We start from the raw sequence: 14,466 nt of genomic DNA on the forward strand, positions 1-14,466 counted from the left end.
ACAAGATCGATTGACAGGGTCAAAGCCAGGGCTGTTGCATTTCCTGTCAAGTCAAGAGGTTGACCTAGACTAGACCACAGCTGAGGCGCATCCAGGCACGCATTGCAATGTGGGGGATTGATTGACTGGCGCTCAAAATATCGTCTCATTAGCCTATGATGTGATCTGAATGGGTTGGGGTTTCTGTTTAGCTGTGAATGCGGGTGATGGAAATTTCCATCATGTTTTACATTAAGAAAGAAGCTTGGTTGGTGTTGTTTCCTCTTGCCTCATGTTGGCATACCCAATCGATCCTTCCTTTGTGGTCCAAAACTTATGACTGGCAACCACCCATCATTTGCACCTTCCTCTACGCAAACCTCGACCAGATCTTGCCGCATCTGCTCTGACATTTCCCTCGATAACAACGTGGGGTTACTGAAATGCTTGTCAATGCCCACATTAGAACACTCCCTTCTCTCAGGTGACAGACGGTCTAGAGGTAGCTTCTTATTCTTTTACTGTCCTACGTCTCACATCCACATCTCATATCATGCCTGCCTCGCTCGGCTCGTACCTATAATTTGAACCCTGCTACACAAACACGATACAACATCATTGCGTGCCCTTGTTAAACGCGAACTTTGCGCAAAGGACCAGCCATTGACGTAATCGAAGCAACGCGAACACGACAAAAATTCTACAGATCCCATTCTTCGACAGTTTTCCAAACCATAGAAGCTTTGTTGGGTTACAGCACGGAGCAAAGTTGAGAACAAGTACATGGGGGCTTCAAGGATTGGACGCACTAAGTGGAGGGGAAGATCATTAAGCGTGGGGAGCTTGGAGCTACGAGCTATGGCGGGTCGCGGGGAGACTGGAAGCGCCCCAAGTTCACGATGCTTCCTTAAGCTTCTCGGGACGTTGCAGGGGTAGCTCTTCTCTCGGTACCTATTCCTAAATGCCCCCACCTCATCCACAACGGGCGCTTACATGGAGATGATGCCCGGATCTCCAACAATTCTTTGCAGGCCAAGATCAAGACGATAACGCTCAAAAACTGCAAAACAAAGTCAGCATAGTATCTCTTGTAAGTCCGAGCGTTCCGGGGCATGTCTTGAAGTTTCCCCGCCTGATTATAGTCTGGACTTCCGCAGGCTTCTCTGTTTGGCTTCCATTTGCTTGGTATGGTATGTATGGTCTGGTATAGTTTGATGCAATATGCGGCAGTCAAGCCACCCGGCAAAGAAATTTTTAGCTCCAAATGCGGCGTTGCCTCAACACCAGAACAAAAAAGCATTTCATCTCCTAGTCGAAGTGATTCGACAATTGATGGTCGCCGGGCCCATTCGACGCACGCTGCGGCTTGCAGTAGTCGGTATGTCATTCTTGGGGGTGAGCAAATTCTGCTTTGTTCCCATCTTTTTAGGCAGATGGATTCTTTGACACTTGATTTACTGTTAGACCGCCATCCAACCAGAGAGTTTTAACCTTACACCAATATAGAAAACATGCCACGGTATTCCTTCGATCCGAGCTGAGGAACACAGACCAAACCATACTTGACATTTGTTATTGCGCGTCCCCCTGACATCAGTCAACAGCAACCACAGGCGGTTGGTTTCATTCTTCAATTCCGGGTAACACGGATCCTGGCACATCCCCTCGTCTTGGTCGAGTCAGAACCTCCAGTCCAGCTCTCACCGAGACCGCTTCTGTTTCTCCAGGTGAGAGTGTCTGGTGTTCACCATTCGCAAGACATGACACGTATTGGGTCTCCGCTCAACTAACACTAATACCATCGTGTCAAACACAAGTCTTACTGGTATATTATTTTTGTAATGCTGTAGTTGAGCGACAACGAAGTTTCACTTTCCCCCTACCCTATTAACTATTCAACAAATGTAGGCGCAAAGCTAAAATCCTTCACCTTTCGGTGTGCCATCCCGTCTGCTTGGGTAGTCCAGGTTACACCTAGAATTGCCAAGACAGCCTTAACACTAGCTTACCTATTGGTTCACACCACTCTTACCCTTGTCCAAGAATCTCTTCTCTCTCCGTTGCTCGGTTGCGTGGCCTGAGAGATACCAGAAACAATGACAAAGGGTGCTTAGTTATTTCGTGGGGGGTTTTGATCCCAAACTCTTTCTAGTCACAGATATGACGAGATTAAGTTTGTTGGTAGCAGTGACGATCTTCGTTTATGACGACAAGCCATTGCTGAAGGTAAACTCCCCTTGTCTTTGGGTGGTTGAGATGACTTACACCAGAAGTTCAAAAGACGGTGTGTAGCCAGCCCTTGATGATATTTCTGGCGGGTTAATCCACCTCAGGAACATCCAAACATCAGACGATATTCCGTTTGTATCTACCTGCAAAAAAGAAAAACTCATCGCTGATGTAAGGAAACCACAGATGGAGCGGACTTGGATCTCCTTCTGACCCACAGTGGCTCTCGTTTACAACCGATTTGTTCAATATCCACTGGGGCAACTTCCAGGCGAACTCAATTGCAAGAGAACGTCACCTGTCAATCAGCATTACAGTAGAATATGACGATGATGCAGATTCCCTCAAACAGACGCTTTCGATGGTTCCTGCATTAGACTTGACGTCAAACCTCGCAGTGTGATATAATCATTATCGAACTGAAGAGCAAGGAGTCTTCAACTATGGCGTCAGCTTTATTTTCCCCGTCAATATGGGGCGGGCATACTATCGTTTGTATCCATCACGGCACGCAATACCTCACCCGCAGCCCCCCTTGACTATTGATTGCAGCATCGTGTACTCTAGTGGGGAGCTGTCAAAGGCCCAAGCACATGCCGGGGTTCCAGAGTATCGTCAAAAGCACAGTCCTCCAACCTCTACACGCGGAACATATTCCCATCAAATTGGAGAGATTGAACGGCCAGCATTGATCAGCCGCATGCGAATTACTCGACGTTCAATATTGCGCATTGCGGCGGTCCCCTCATGCTTCGTATGAGGACTGCATTAGCTGCTTCGCTATCGAACAAGGACTACATGAAAACCGCGACTTTGGCCGGCCCGGTACTAAAACCATCATCATGATCTTCATCTCAGAGAGTACCCGGGCCGGTAATCCAGTTCCTTTGATCTTAGAGCGAGGCACAAAAATGTTACTTGTAAGCGATTCATGTCGCCTGATTCAGATTGTGCGGGTAGTCTATTAATGAGCTTCTACCAATGTAATGGCCTAGAAGTGAAAAGAAGAATGATACTAAGGCATCTCAAAAAGAGAGGCCCTGCATATGGACGCCATCAATATCTTCAGCCCTCGAGTATATCGATATATTTACGAATGGCCAGGCCAGTATCGGCCACTGGCAGGGTATTATTACAAATGTAATTCGTTTCCTCCAAAAACAGCATAATGTCATGCAAACACCCTCAATATCCACCCGCGCAAGGACTCTATCGCGTGAATCCGTGTGCAATACCCTTTTCAACACCACATTACCCCAAGAACTTCTCCGTTAAACGCCTTGTTTGCATAATTTGCGCCCTAAGGATTCTCCTTATTACGAATTGACAGCAAGTATAGTTCTAAAAGAATTGATAAGACAATTTTTCAGAATAGCAATCTCGGTTCGATGAGAAAGTATCATTGATCCTGACGTTCGTTGTCAATCCGGATTAGATCGAGTAATGATGAAATGTATTGACTCTGCCGATAAAATTAGAACCAATACTCCCATGAAAAAAGAAGAAGAAAAAAGGAGGTTAGGGTTCTGGAAAGGAAACATACCATTGCTCTGTTCTCCGCAAGTATCTCAAACAACCGCGGCAGAAGCGGCCTGAAAAGAATTTCATTCCAGCCTCCACTCTCACCCATCTCTGTCTGCTTTTTAAGAATCTCTTCCTCTGCCTCAGTTTTCACGATGTTTCGGGCAATGTTTCGCAGCACAAGCGCAGCGCTGAGAGGAATACCGGCGGCTTGGGGTGGGTGGTTTGGGTTTCGCTCATCACGTACTGTCATGGTTTCCTCAAAGGTTACAGTCATGGTCTTGGCTGGAATAATCCATGAGCGTTCTGGCTTTCGGCTGTGCGCTTCATTGGGCAAAGCCAAAGAGACATGTGTGTTGATGTGCCGAGCGAACTCTTGAAGACGCATCTTGGTAGGCTTCTGGAAACGAGCACATTGGTCCCATGTGCATGTGAACTCTTTCTCGACATTGTCAAATTGTCCCTCTTCATTGCGCTTCTCGTGAAGATGATCTGTGAGAATGTGTTCCCACATCTTCTCGGCCTTGATGTAGAAGTGACCGCATTTCTCGAGCATGTTATCAGGATTCGAGGCCCACAGACACCGTCCATACTCTAAGCCATCCATACCAAGGGGCTTCGGTCTGGCACGGATGCCATGGATGATGAACTTCTGTTGTGGGTCACCCGGGTCCCGGAGGACCTGCGCATTCGAATCTTTATAGACCGAAGTGCTGTTCCTGATGAAGTCGGCAGGTGTAATCAGTGGCTGACCAATAGTCTTTAGGGGCCCGACGAAGGCGGTTTGGTACGCCTGCCAAGCAGCCAGCTGTGTCACATATGAGTTGTTGTCCTCTTCAAAGAAGCATCGAACCCATTTGTGGACGCGATCGGGTTCTTCCAGCTTGAGCATCTCTTGCAACAGGTCCTCAGGCATAGGAGCAATCTGATCGCGAGCAGGGATTCTTTGCTCGGGCTCTAGAATAAAATCACGCTGCGTCTTTTGTGCGCCGTGAGCGAGCAAGCGAGCGAGCTGGTTAACCAGGTTCTCTGGCGTCAAAGAACGGATCAAGTTGTCTACGTTTGGTACGACAGCGGTGTACTGATAGAGGAAGTCAAGGCAGGCATCAATAAGCTCATCGTCGTTGAGCAACAGCCAACTAGCAAGTCGCTGAAGCACGGGTCCGGGAACATTGCCCAGCTTGTTTGTAGCCTCGAGGTTCATCGAGATACGGCCGAGCGCACGGAGGGCTGTCAGAATAGTTCCTCGGTCGTCGGATGTCATCTGTGCCAACAGAGTTCTGTACAAGGGATCATCTGAATCCAGAGTCATGAAGGGCGTTAGCTGCTCTGCAATGTCCAGAGTAAGATGCTTCAACTCGACAAGCGAATCCCTCTGAGGCAGGTGAAGAATGATGCAGATAAGATCCCTGATAGGAGGAAAGTCGGACAAGTTGTGAGCATTCTCTGGAAGAGTGACCATGTTGCGTAGCGTCAGGACAGCTTCAGTTACCAGGACCAAGTTGTCTGCGAAGGACTCGGTCTGAAGAACATCGGGCATGTCCTTTTCGATGAGATTGTCGATTCGCTCCAAGATATCTTGTGTTCCATAATTTCCGTCGAGAACGTTTGGGTCGCTAGTGTCATGAGGAATGTTCCATGATACAGTCCAGTTGACATGATAGAAAAGCTGGCCCACCTCAAGAGCTTTGTCAACCAGCCCTTCGGCAAGACCTGGGAAGGAATCGAATTTGTACTTGTCGCCTCGCTCAAACGAGATCTTAACTAAGTGGTTGAGTGCAAAAGCCTGCTCTGCGGGGATGTTTGATCGTAAAGCGTTCAAGCATCGCATGTAAATATTGGGGCCATCAAACCCGGCTGTATACTAATGTCAGTCTTTGCGCAAATGATAACGAGGCAAACTTACTGCCAGGCTGCATTGGTTGACGAGGATCTGGACGTGTCTGCTGGCGAGGCTTTTGGAACTCATTAGGCGCGTTGCCGGGGGTTGAGACAGCACGAAGCGTCAGGGGTTTAGAAAACCGTGGTTGATACGCAGTGACTAAATTAGATGTATTTTCGAGGGTCGCGGGTTGGTGATGCACCGAGGGCCCACGGTTTCCCTGGTAGTTCTGTTGTTGCTGGTGTTGCTGTTGAGGTACATGCATATTCGGGTGGTGTGAAGGAGTTTGGGGAGGATTGACGGCTGGCGAGTTGGTAGTGCTTGCATGGTGAGCAGATGCGTGCCTTGTTGTGCGTGAAGGGCCAGTGTCTGGTTGGAAAATGACACGCTGAGGAGGTGCTTCTCTTAAACCCCTAGATGCTCGCGCACTAGCAGCGGCGTCTGGAACAGGTCGTTCACGGACGGGTGTACCATCATCACCCGATGCCGCTGAGTCTGTGGCACCAATATTACTCTCCCGTTTGGCACCGCGGTAGTTCTCCCTGGTACGTGTCAACAAGGCAGCACCCTTGGCCGTTACATCCTCTAGAATATCCTTTGGCGGTGGTTCCTTGCCATGCACGGTACTGATTTCGTATGCAGCAAGATTTTTGTAGAACTTCTCCTTTAGCGAAAAGGCAGTCGAGGCTTCATTGTTCGAGTAGATACCGAGCTCAGATGCCATCCGACGCCAGGCCAACTTTTCCTCCGATATCTTGTCGTAACCACCGCTTTCAACAACGTGGTTGAAGACCTTGAACAAGTCGAGATGTGTTGCGCCAACCTTGGGTTCCGGGTCCAGTGTAGTGCCTCTCTTGACATGGTAATCGCGGAGTCGTGTCATAAACTCCTCGTACTCGGGAGTGCGATCTATCGTGTGCGGCGGCACCTCGTTGCGTACGGGAGCCATCTTGGTCGATCGTCTCGGGGTTGAAGGGCAGGCGAGTCTAAGATGCGAATGCGCGCGCTAACGGAGGGTCGAGGTACAGGTCGTCGAGCTGCGTTGGGCGTCACGCAGTTAATAAAGATCAGCTGCAAGCAGGCGCATCCACGCGATATCTAGCAATTTACGGAAGTCTCCCTGTTGATTTCTTGATTGATTCTGGAGACGTCGTGGATGAATGTAGCCGAATCCACGATTGGAATTCAATTCGCATGGGTCGGTGCTGATAGTTTGCGCTGGCGCGGCGCGTCGAAAGTCTCAGTTGAGATTAAGCTGGCTTATCTCCACGTGACCATCCGCTAAGCAAACCAGCCAATCGATGTGGTTCTTCTTCAACTTCAAGTGCTCCTTCCTAGAGATGAACGATGAAGATCAAATGTCAGGGAGGAAGGTGCAGCCTATCTGCTCATGCGCAGGTGATTAGCGGGTTTTCGTCGAGTACCTACGTGGAAGGAACGCTCTTTAGTGACTGTCCCAGGTAAGGATGTGCGACCTGCAAAGCAAACCAAGGAGCAAAAAGCATTGAACTGCATTACTTCTGTCAAGTACCTCTTCAAGGCTCAGTTTCTTTGCTACCTGCTCAATTATATGACAATATAGAAAGCATACCATGCCTGGTCCTCCAACTCCTGTGCTTAACTGCCCTCTTGTGTATCTTGAGATACGTGATGGCGCATCTACCAGGGCTTACAATTCATCTTTTTCGCACGGCGCTTTTACTTTGACAATTGAAGGCGAAAGACAGATTGGTTCAGAACTGGGTACACTGGTTGTCCTCATTCGCAAAGATGTGCAACAAGTGGTATGAATATGTCGTGAAGAGACCACAGGATGCTAACAGTCAAGGTTTCCCTTCGACTTCCTGTGGCAGAAGGAGGTGCGCAATCCGCCAGCGACATGGTCACCATCAACAATCAAGCTAGTCGACTGTGTATTTCTCTCCCTGGGAAGCCCCAGGCAATTCTTGTGCAGTTCGACGAGAAGAGAGACTTTAATGTTACTGTCTGCCTGTTGCAGAAAGCCGGCTTTCATATTGGCGAGACGATACCAACTTCACTCCTCACAAATCCTCCAATTCCTGATACCACGGTAAACTATGGTCCGCTATTGTCATCGACTGCGGCTCACTCTCTCTTGCCGTTGAATACGCCGAGAAAGCCAGAGACTCAACATAATCCACCATTTGCTACAATGTTCAACATCCCCTACCAACCTTCTCCTATATCAGCTTTTCCAGACTCTCGGGCTTTACATACTCAAAGACATGTCTCGGTCCCTGCTCACCCATATACCGTCGCTAATGGGATAGTAAACACACCGCCAGCTGCTGTACACTTGAACCCATATAACATGTTTCTTGGAGGAGACACATACCCACACATGCCTCGCGTCAGCTCACCTCTCAGGGCTTTATTTGTTCCTGATACACCCTCAGCTCATTCGTTCAGGCAAGGTATCGAGCCGAATTCTTTTCGAAACTCGCTATCTCCAGGTTCCTGGTCGTCGCCTAACAATATGACACAAAGCGACTTCAGATCAGACAGCCTTGAGCAGTCTCAGGTCAACAATTCCAGTAGTCAAAGATCTGTCCAGTCGCTGAGGAGGGAGGCAACAAGGGAGCTGAAACAAGACCGATTCTCTCAACATGAATCCCAGGAATACCGGAATTTGATGCCCCAACCAAGAAAGCTCCCCTTTGAGTCGAGGGAAAAAGACAAAAAAGCAAGCGGAAAGTCTGGGCCGCAAGATAGCACCCCAGTCGAAGCTGTCAAAGGCCCCAGAACCCGAAAGACAAGAGCACCAGCTGATTCCTCAGGTGGGACAACTGGCGACAAGAGGAAAGCCCAAGCTACAAATGTGCCTTGCAAGAGAGCAAAGGGTGAAAAACGCCAGTCGAATTTGCAGGACGTAGCAATAGAAGAACCTGGTGTTCTGCCGGATGCAGACCAAAGACGAAGTGACGACGCTACAATCTCTATTTCAGAAGTTAGGCGTTCCAAAAGAAAACCCAAACGAAATACATACAAAGACACACAGTGCCAGACAGAAATTCCCTCGGAACCGAATATTTTGGAAGGCTCTCTAGAAACTGCCAACTTAGAGACAAGGTCTCCCGGGCATGATATCTCGCCTCTACTTGTTGTTACTGATCCCGACGCTTTGAGGGACTTACATGAAGCGACTGTAACTTTATTCGAAGAGTACGAGACAGAGCTTGCTAACTGCGAGGATCACACGCGGCACGCAGAACTATACTTGGAACGAATTTGGGAGAAGAGGAGGGACTTCTGGTTGAAACGGCTTCAGGGCAGTAAGGATGTACAATGTTACTGCCAGGCAGACGGAATTCTTTCACCATTGGATACCGCTGCTTGAAACATCGAGACTTAGACTCTCAGCCACTGTACCGAATATGCCCAGATATCATTGAGAGGAAATGAAACTACTCAAAGAGGGGAAATGTCCTACATCCTTCAGATTGTGTAGTCGAAAGTAGAGAAGTACCATTATCACTTCATTATGAAAACTCCGACCGAACTAGAGCGACAACATGACTATCTAGATACGCATATGTTGGGTATTCCCCTGGAATTTGGCTGTCGACTATCATGGCAGCAAACTTCGGGAACATACAGTAAGCCCCCATTACACGGCATGGGAAGAAAACGGCCAAAGTGCATGGAATATGCTAAGAGACCCGAGCTTAAAAACCCAACAAATCACGAAATGTAGCAATGTAGCAACGTAGCAATGCAGTAATGTAGTAATGTAGTAATGTAAAACAGTCTTTTGAAAACCACCAACGGGAATAAAATAAATAAAAAAAGTCAAAACACCCATCGTATGTATCCATGGATATCCATTCCAAAAAGTGCCTAAGGGTATTTAAATCGATACAAAGACAGCCGTTACTCCTTCATCTTGACATAGTTGCTGGGGAAAATGCCTGTTCTTGTGCCAATTTGTCCAGTCCTATACGATGTTAGTTGTATTGACTCGTAATCAAGCGGATTTCAAATACGTACCACCAGTCGTTCTCGCTCTCAGTTCGCTTCAGGACGGTGATGACCTCACCCTTTTTGAAGCCCAAATCACCTGGCTGGTCCGCGTCAAAGTTGTAGACGGCGACAGCCTCATTCTTCTTAAGCAGTGCTTGCTTAGCGCCGAAATTGGGCTTGGGAGCTGCCGGACGCCCAGGGCCAGCCTTCTTATCGGCGCCGAAACCTCCTGAGGGGCTGTCGCGGTAAACATAGTCGTTGCCTGCACCACCACCAACACTACTGGTAACTGTGTTGGAGCGTTGAGGCCCACCAAAACTATTTTGTCTGTCATATACATCGTCCTGCCATGTGTTCGACCGGCTTGGTCTTCCGAAACCATTGTCGTATGAGCCTGTACGATCGCGCTGCACGCCCTCGCCCATTGCAGACCCGCGACGGCCATTCCAAACAACATCGTCGTGCGATTCATCGTAAACAGGGACATCGTTATACATAGCGTCGTCGGTGCCGCCGCGCATGCCGCTGAATACGCGCGAGTTCAAAATGTTCATGAGGGGGGCAGCCTGAGGAGGCGGTCGCACAGAACCAGTGAGTAGCTGCTGTGCTGTGTAGCGCTGGCCGTACATCTTTTCGTTGGCATCGCGACGCTCGATAATGGCAGATCCCTCGAGGGACACACCAGCAAAAAGACCCTTGGTCTTGGAATAACTGAAAATGCCGGCAACACCCTTAAGTGAAGCAGCACCAGCCGCCTCGGCATTGCGACCTACAGGACCAGCTGCTAGGGAAACATTGCCACCAAGAGTCAAAGAGCCGGCTTGGGCAAATGTCCTGACAGCGCTCGCATCGTTTAGGATGAAGACAAAATCGGTCAATTCGAAACCAATCTGACCACCAAAGCCGGCACCCGCGGTCGCAATAGCACTTGGGGCACTCCAACTGCCGTCGGGAAGTCGGGCGACAACGAGACCACTACCGAAGCGGCCTGAGCCGAGGAAGCCGGCCTTGAGAACAGTGATGACGGCGAGGCCTTTCGCGTTTTCGAGAATGGAAGGAGGAATGACTTTGTCGGGGCCGAAAGACTGGCGAGGGTTGATAAAAGACGTCAGGATTTTGCCGCATTTCTTGCATTCCGCTGTGAAGAGTTGTGTCAGCTTTGTCTCGCAACGGTCCGAGTCTTTAGCTACATGGTTCGTTGGGAGGGGCTCATGATGCGCGATCATGAGTAGGCAATCAAGGGTTTCGACTTACACGCCATAGACGACGGGAGAGGGTTGTTGATGCCCATCTTGGTACAATGGAAGGAGTTCCTAGCGATACAAGGGGTATAAGTGGAATGAGAAGGGTATAACTATGTGCGGTTTAAAAACTGTTGTTGAAGGAGATGAGCCAAGAAGCTCTCACTGTACGAGAGGGCGATTGAGTGGGGTTGATAGGTATAGGTAGTAGCTTGTCCGGCTTGCGTCGTCACCAGACAAGTTATTGCTGCGCCTCGACGATTCCCCGGCCAAGCATTGGCTGTAAGCGAGCGACTGTCGTAAATAATACGGCGATATATATAATACAAAATATTGTCGGATCGACCGATACCTGATGAAGTATATAGCAAGTACTAAGTTGATGATTAAGTGCAGACGTTGAGTTTACTTTTAGTTAAGGTAGATGCAACAACACGGCACCTAAAGCTTCCCAATTCATGTGGCGCAGGTACCTAACTAGAACTCACCTGTGAATCATAACAAGAACATCATTGACTGAAATCATAGCGGCCCTACTGCCCAACCATATCCTCTCGTTATGCCTTGCTTGTAACACACTGCCCCGCCTCGGGTGTCAAGGTACAGCTGCATTTTGGCGGAGAAATCTCCAGTTTCGCTAGGTGTGGAGGAGTGAAGAGTGGCTCGTAAATTCGAGGTGTGGCGGTGCGATCTACAGAGTACGTACTGTTTAACGTCCGGGCAGCGCGTGGCGGACTCTGGAACCCATGGAAAGCGGGAGCGTCATGACCGCCGGGGTTGAGTTGGAAATCGGACCCCTTTCATAACTTGGTATTTGACTTTGAGAAAGTTGACTGATTTACGACAACCGAAAGCTACCTATCCTCTACCACGCAGAAACAAAAAACAACGACACGACTCACGTATTCTGGCTTGATCGAGGGCATAAACTACCGACAGCCCCTGTTCATCCGCAACTCACTCCCTTAATCCGACGATAACCTCACCCATCATGTCCGAAGCCTACGAGCGAGAGCGCCAGAACAATGCGCGCCTCGATGAACTATCCTCTAAGGTTTCCGCCCTTCGCGGCATAACAGTCGACATCTACGATAACGCCCGAGCCCAAGATGTTATTGACAACACCGTCCGTCCAACGAACCCATCTGCTACAACTACTTGGCAGCTGACGTCTTAACAGTCCGATACTTTCTCCTCAATGACCACACAGATGAAGGGCTCCGCCGGTCGTCTAACCCGCATGGCTGCATCTGGAAACCGTGTTGCGATCCTCAAGCTGTCAGGAATTGTGATTGGCGTTTTCTTGGTGTTGTTCTACGGCGCAAAACTATTTTTCTAAGACTTGGGAGCGCAGGCGTCTAAGATGAATTGGGAAATGCTATTATACTGTAAGGGGATATGGGATATCTATTAACTGTGCTATGTACAGCCAGAAGAATATGGGGGATCCCAGACATTCGAGTGTCCACAACCAGAAGGCTAGAGTTATCCCCAGGAAGTTTACTGTTTTGGCAGCGTTGGGCCGGCGTTACTTGAATACATTTCACATCGCTTCATCACTTGTGCCGAAATCGTAACGGTCGTACAATTTAAGTCATCCCCTTTCGCATTTACATGACACCTAACATGCAAACGCCTAAACATGCTTGCAACCATTTTATAGAAACTTCCTGCCGATAAACCATCTAAATGTTTCCAAAAGCACACCACTTACTGCCACACATTAGAGAACAAGTCATCATCTCCACCGAAGCCACCACTGGACTTTGTTTGACTGGTGCTGCCAGTGGCAGCAGGGCCGCTGCTGGCCCATCCTCCGAATTCCTCGTCGGCCGAAACCTTGGGTGATGAGATAGGGTTGAAGCCACCAGATGTCAAGCCTCCAGATGCTCCGGGAACTATAGGAGTGTTGGCGAAAGCGCCTCCCGTGTTGCCCCATCCGAAGTCGTTAGCGGCAGGCTTTGGTGGTTCAGGAGCCTTCTGCATAGGGGCCGGGGCAGCTACAGGAGCACCCCATTCGCTTCCACCCCATACGTCGGCGCCAGAGAAGCCACCCATAGAGCTGGTTGTGGTAGTAGCGGGTGCAGCGGCGGGCGGGCTTTGAGGGGATGAGAGGTTGAAGACGGAGCTAGTAGAAGCAACCGCGGGCTGTGGTGGGGGAGCCGATGTAGTGACGGGCGCAGAAAGGTCAAAGAGATCTCCCATAGCAGATGACTGTGCGGGCTTGGGTGCGGCCGGTGCGGGAGCTGCAGCAGGCGCAGGTGCAGGGGAGGAAAAGCCGCCAAAGTTGGAGAAGTTTGAGGATTGATGCTGGTGAGTGGGAGCAGCAGGCTGCGAGGGCTTGCTATCAAAGAAACTGCCACCTCCTAGACCACCAAAGGCATTACTGCTGCTAGATGTAGTACGGCCAGCAGTACCCAGGCTGGCAAATGGATCGGGGGCAGCAGGCTTGGGTGGGTTCGAGGAGACGCTGAGGCTGCTGAAGGCATCATTGAAACCGCCGCCAATTGAGCCTTGGGACTGGTGGCTGAAAGTAGGAGAAGCGAGACCACCGAATCCTCCAGCAGATGAAGGCTGCTGGGGGTGAGCCTGGGCTTGTGGTCGAGGTGCGGATGCGTATAGAGAGAGGATAGACTGCTTCAAATCGGGTCGCGACTGGCCACTGGGGGCTGTGCCGGTTGTGCTGGCTGGTCGTGGAGGAGCCTGAGGTTCGCCGAAGAAGTCGAGTCCGAGTAGAGAATCCTTTCCGCTTGTTGCTCTTGGGGGAGCGGGTTCGCCCTTGGGAGGGACCTTGGACGCCTGAGGAGCAGCGCTGCTTGATCGTACAGGAACAGGATCTCCACCGATGAGGTCCCCCTGAGGCGGAGACATAGGCTTTGGTGCTGATGAGTTGCCCAGAGATGCCTTCCTGATGGATTCCTTACGCTCTATAGTCTGCTTCTCCTTGACAATGCTGAGAGGCACATCGTCGTCGCCGTCGGCATCGAGGGACGCAGGGTCGGGCATGGGACCGTCCATTACCCATCGCTTGAGTTCGTACTTTGTTCGGATAAAGTTCTCGATCTTGGCTTCGGAGGGGGCGTGACCAGCCGCGAGCTTGGCCTCCCAGTACTTGTTGGCGCGGGCATTACCCCAGTTCAGAACGCTTTGCAGTTGTTCGTCGGTCCAGGAATCGAGGTCGACAGACTTGACACGGCTAATGTGAGTGCCCATGCCACGGTGGATGCCTGAGCATCGGATGCAGATAAAGACGCCAAGGTTCCAGCTGGCCCATCGAGGATCTGGTCAAGTCAGTAGGGATACAATACAAAAGTTAAGAATTATATCGTACGCTTGTTCCTTTTGCAATCAGAGCAGACCTTATTGGCTTCCAACTTGAGAAGACTCTTGATGGTAGCTTGATTTTGCGCCGCCCGCTCGGCGGCGGGGTTCGGGGCTCTCCTGGACATGATGATGTTGTGATGAGAAAGGACGGAGAGGTCAGATTGAGGTGTCGCAAGATTCGGAATGAGGTTTTTGCAGAGTTCACTCTTAAAGAGCGTTGCTGTAAAGTGGCAACCTAGAGTTTAAAAGAGGTGCCTAGAATTGAGGTGGATGAAGGTCGATAGGGAGGTGCCAAGGTGGTCAGGTCGG

General features: G+C 49.9%; 5 protein-coding genes across 5 annotated transcripts; 2 read left to right on the forward strand and 3 right to left on the reverse strand.

Annotated features, from left to right (window-relative positions):
* Positions 1–3,479: 3,479 nt before the first annotated feature.
* On the reverse strand, positions 3,480–6,806 carry B0J16DRAFT_32569 (uncharacterized protein). Its single transcript, XM_046125901.1, has 3 exons — positions 5,636–6,806; positions 3,752–5,586; positions 3,480–3,670 (listed from the first exon to the last, which is right to left on the reverse strand). The coding sequence occupies exons 1-3, from the start codon at positions 6,558–6,560 to the stop codon at positions 3,608–3,610; spliced, it is 2,823 nt and encodes a 940-aa protein (XP_045989650.1). The 5' UTR covers positions 6,561–6,806; the 3' UTR covers positions 3,480–3,607.
* Positions 6,807–7,315: 509 nt separating this feature from the next.
* B0J16DRAFT_32589 (uncharacterized protein) lies at positions 7,316–9,273 on the forward strand. The gene has a single exon (XM_046125926.1). The coding sequence runs from the start codon at positions 7,425–7,427 to the stop codon at positions 8,967–8,969; it is 1,545 nt and encodes a 514-aa protein (XP_045989651.1). The 5' UTR covers positions 7,316–7,424; the 3' UTR covers positions 8,970–9,273.
* B0J16DRAFT_32583 (uncharacterized protein) lies at positions 9,236–11,311 on the reverse strand. The gene is made up of 2 exons (XM_046125913.1): positions 9,620–11,311; positions 9,236–9,566 (listed from the first exon to the last, which is right to left on the reverse strand). Exons 1-2 carry the CDS (start codon positions 10,816–10,818, stop codon positions 9,503–9,505), a joined length of 1,263 nt encoding a protein of 420 aa, XP_045989652.1. The 5' UTR covers positions 10,819–11,311; the 3' UTR covers positions 9,236–9,502.
* Positions 11,312–11,824: 513 nt separating this feature from the next.
* Positions 11,825–12,172, forward strand: B0J16DRAFT_378455 (uncharacterized protein; the record flags this gene model as incomplete). Its single annotated transcript, XM_046130922.1, has 2 exons — positions 11,825–11,959; positions 12,014–12,172. 2 exons carry the CDS (start codon positions 11,825–11,827, stop codon positions 12,170–12,172), a joined length of 294 nt encoding a protein of 97 aa, XP_045989653.1.
* Positions 12,173–12,402: 230 nt separating this feature from the next.
* B0J16DRAFT_32611 (uncharacterized protein) lies at positions 12,403–14,465 on the reverse strand. The gene is made up of 2 exons (XM_046125968.1): positions 14,165–14,465; positions 12,403–14,114 (listed from the first exon to the last, which is right to left on the reverse strand). Exons 1-2 carry the CDS (start codon positions 14,280–14,282, stop codon positions 12,544–12,546), a joined length of 1,689 nt encoding a protein of 562 aa, XP_045989654.1. The 5' UTR covers positions 14,283–14,465; the 3' UTR covers positions 12,403–12,543.
* Position 14,466: the final 1 nt, after the last annotated feature.

The sequence above is a fragment of the Fusarium flagelliforme genome, assembly GCF_020744385.1.
Source record: "Fusarium flagelliforme strain FIESC 12 MPI-CAGE-AA-0113 chromosome Unknown B0J16scaffold_1, whole genome shotgun sequence".
In the NCBI taxonomy this organism is placed as follows: domain Eukaryota; kingdom Fungi; phylum Ascomycota; class Sordariomycetes; order Hypocreales; family Nectriaceae; genus Fusarium; species Fusarium flagelliforme.

Coding starts and splice junctions, on each gene's coding strand:
- B0J16DRAFT_32611 (XM_046125968.1), bottom strand. CDS start 14,282: ATGTCCAGGAGAGCCCCGAACCCCGCCGCCGAGCGGGCGGCGCAAAAT. Junction 14,115..14,164: donor TGATTGCAAAAGGAACAAGC/GTACGATATAAT, acceptor TGACTTGACCAG/ATCCTCGATGGGCCAGCTGG.
- B0J16DRAFT_32583 (XM_046125913.1), bottom strand. CDS start 10,818: ATGATCGCGCATCATGAGCCCCTCCCAACGAACCATGTAGCTAAAGAC. Junction 9,567..9,619: donor GAGAGCGAGAACGACTGGTG/GTACGTATTTGA, acceptor AACATCGTATAG/GACTGGACAAATTGGCACAA.
- B0J16DRAFT_32589 (XM_046125926.1), top strand. CDS start 7,425: ATGCTAACAGTCAAGGTTTCCCTTCGACTTCCTGTGGCAGAAGGAGGT.
- B0J16DRAFT_32569 (XM_046125901.1), bottom strand. CDS start 6,560: ATGGCTCCCGTACGCAACGAGGTGCCGCCGCACACGATAGATCGCACT. Junction 5,587..5,635: donor TCAACCAATGCAGCCTGGCA/GTAAGTTTGCCT, acceptor ATTAGTATACAG/CCGGGTTTGATGGCCCCAAT. Junction 3,671..3,751: donor TTGCGGAGAACAGAGCAATG/GTATGTTTCCTT, acceptor TTTTATCGGCAG/AGTCAATACATTTCATCATT.